Below are 2,319 nucleotides of genomic sequence, written 5' to 3' on the forward strand. Positions count from 1 at the left end.
CGCTCTTCCTCTTTTGTTATTTCACCCAGAAAGCATACGAAACTGCTATTCAAACAGTTGAGTCAACTTTCAAATTGATGGAGCAAGCAAGTCTGTCAAAACATAGGTTGATCCTACTCATTTACAGTCGAAAGGGAGGGATCGTGGGGGGAGGAAAAAGGGATATTGTGCATGTTCCTCAAGCGCAACAGTGCAGCTAATGAGAAACGTCAGCCTTTTAGACAAAAAAGTTACGCACGTGTCACTCAGCAGAATAACCCCAATTTCTTTTCCCTAAGATATTAGATCTGCAGCAGTAATTTCCCTGCCCCTTCCTCTACACATCTCAGCAGACACGGGCACCTGCACCTCCATTCTGAAGGAGGATCCTGATTGATGGGGGATCTGCACATCAAGAAGGCTCCTCCTTTATTGTGTTGAGCTTAGCAAGCCCAGCCTTAAGCAGATGTCCTCATTTAAAGACCAGTGAAACACAGGCAATCCAGAAGCTGGCCTGGGTTGTGGGTTTGGTTTTGTTTTTTCAAATCTTCGCAATGAACCGGGTAACACAGAGTTTCGGAACAGCAAACGAGTGGGAGCAGATCGCGTCTCAGATGTGGAACGCTCCCCGGAGGAGACGGTTCGTACCCATCCCACCTGATGCTTAGCATTGCATTGCATGAATAAACTTTCCCAGCTTCCCCGCAGCAGAGAAACACCGTCCCCTTCTCCAAAGGCTCACTTGAGAAAAGGGAAACCATCACATTACTGTCGCCTGGTGTGTATACTTTAGCGCACTATTTATATAAACACCTTTCAAGCAAAGGCATGTTATGGACTACTGTATACACACACAGTGCCACCAAAAAGCACCCAGCTCTGGGATGGAGAATAGGAGACATTTCGTGTCTACAACGTAACTGCTGAAGAGGATTATTAAACAAGGACAACCAGACCAACTTCTGCATTGATAGAGTCCTACCAGAGCCCGAGCGTCTGCGCACGGGAGCTTGAGTTGTACAACGTCACCCAGAAACAAGCTGGAACAAATCTCCAAGACTGGAGGCGACTTTGCCTCTCAAACTTGATACTTAGGCCCTAGAATCAGCCCCTTCCCACATTATTTTGCATGGTTTTAAACCAACTCACAGCCCAGCTTTGCCCATGTTAGCGGGCAGAATTTTACGTGGGGGCAGACATTGCACAGCAGGGACGGAAACAGTAGCAACGCCACGCAAGAAAGCCAGAAAGTGAAACCGGCTGCCCCCGTTTCATTGTTCAGCCCAGGTACAACGCAAAACAAACCCCAGCAGCACGGAGGGCAGGACGTACACTGGATCTTTTTTAAAGGGCGTTTTCATTTTGATGGCGGGGGGCATCACAGGAGCTCTTTTGTCTCTGCAGTTTCATAGATTTGCTCATTCTACCCCGTCCCGAGAGACTGCTCGTCTTCGCAGCCGGCTGTACTTCCGTGTAACAAGACAGCAGACATGTTCCATCACTGTTGGGCGGTAACTGTTGCTGGTATTTCTCACATCCCCTCTCCCCCAGCCACAGGAAGGAGGGGGAGGCGGGGGATCTACAGGGAAAACCAGCCACCCCAGCACCAGGGAAGTCCTCCTGCCAAGCTAATTCCCAAGGTGGGAGTGGAGGGTTGTGGGGGGGGACCTGTAGCAGCCGTCAGGAAGGATCGATGGCCGTGTTGCCGAATTCTCCACCCAGACACAGGCCAGTCCCTCCTGGCGCTGGTCACTGGAGGGCCCGCAGTGCTTCCAGGGGGGCTCCTCTCTCTCTCCCCACCCCAGCCCTTTCGGACACACCAAGCCTGGGAAAGGCTGGGAGGACCCTCACCCCACACAACCCCTCTCTCTGCCAACACCAAGTGCTTCCTCGGATCCAAAGAAAGCACGAGGCCAGCCTCGCACACAAAAGCCGGCTGGGAGGAAAAAGGGGGCAAAACCCAGCAAGGATTCTGGGGGCTTTTCCCAAGCAGAAGGAGGAGCGCCCTGCCCTGCCCTGCCCTGCCCAGGGGGGAGGCCACAGGCAAAGCCAGGGGACAGGGCTGGGACTCCTGGGTCAGCCCCAGCCCGGGGCAGGGGATGGGGGTATCCAGGACAGCCGCCCCCACCTACCTTGAGGGCGAATTTCTCCCCCGTCTTCTTGCTGAAGATCTCCAAAACTTTCCCGTTGATGCCCAAGCCCAGCACCTGCGTGGTGACCTTGTAATCGTCCGTGATGGCGTTCTTCTTGATCTGCAGGCCCGCCTTCACGTGGAACTGGGGGAACTGCTGCTGGAGCCCGGGGTGCGGCTGCGGCGGGGCCGGCGGCGGGGCCGGGGCC

The 2,319-nt window shown here is 54.0% G+C and overlaps 1 protein-coding gene across 1 annotated transcript in view; it reads right to left on the reverse strand.

Annotated features, from left to right (window-relative positions):
* Positions 1-2,315, reverse strand: part of MAPKAPK2 (mitogen-activated protein kinase-activated protein kinase 2) — a gene marked incomplete at its 5' end in the record, with an annotated part of 65,269 nt that extends 62,954 nt beyond the window's left edge. Inside the window, one exon of the mRNA XM_006024785.3 lies at positions 2,112-2,315. Within this exon, the coding sequence (XP_006024847.2) occupies positions 2,112-2,315 (204 nt within the window). The remainder of the gene's footprint in view (positions 1-2,111) is intronic.
* Positions 2,316-2,319: the final 4 nt, after the last annotated feature.

Source organism: Alligator sinensis, unplaced genomic scaffold (assembly GCF_000455745.1).
Source record: "Alligator sinensis unplaced genomic scaffold, ASM45574v1 scaffold1322_1, whole genome shotgun sequence".
NCBI lineage: Eukaryota > Metazoa > Chordata > Crocodylia > Alligatoridae > Alligator > Alligator sinensis.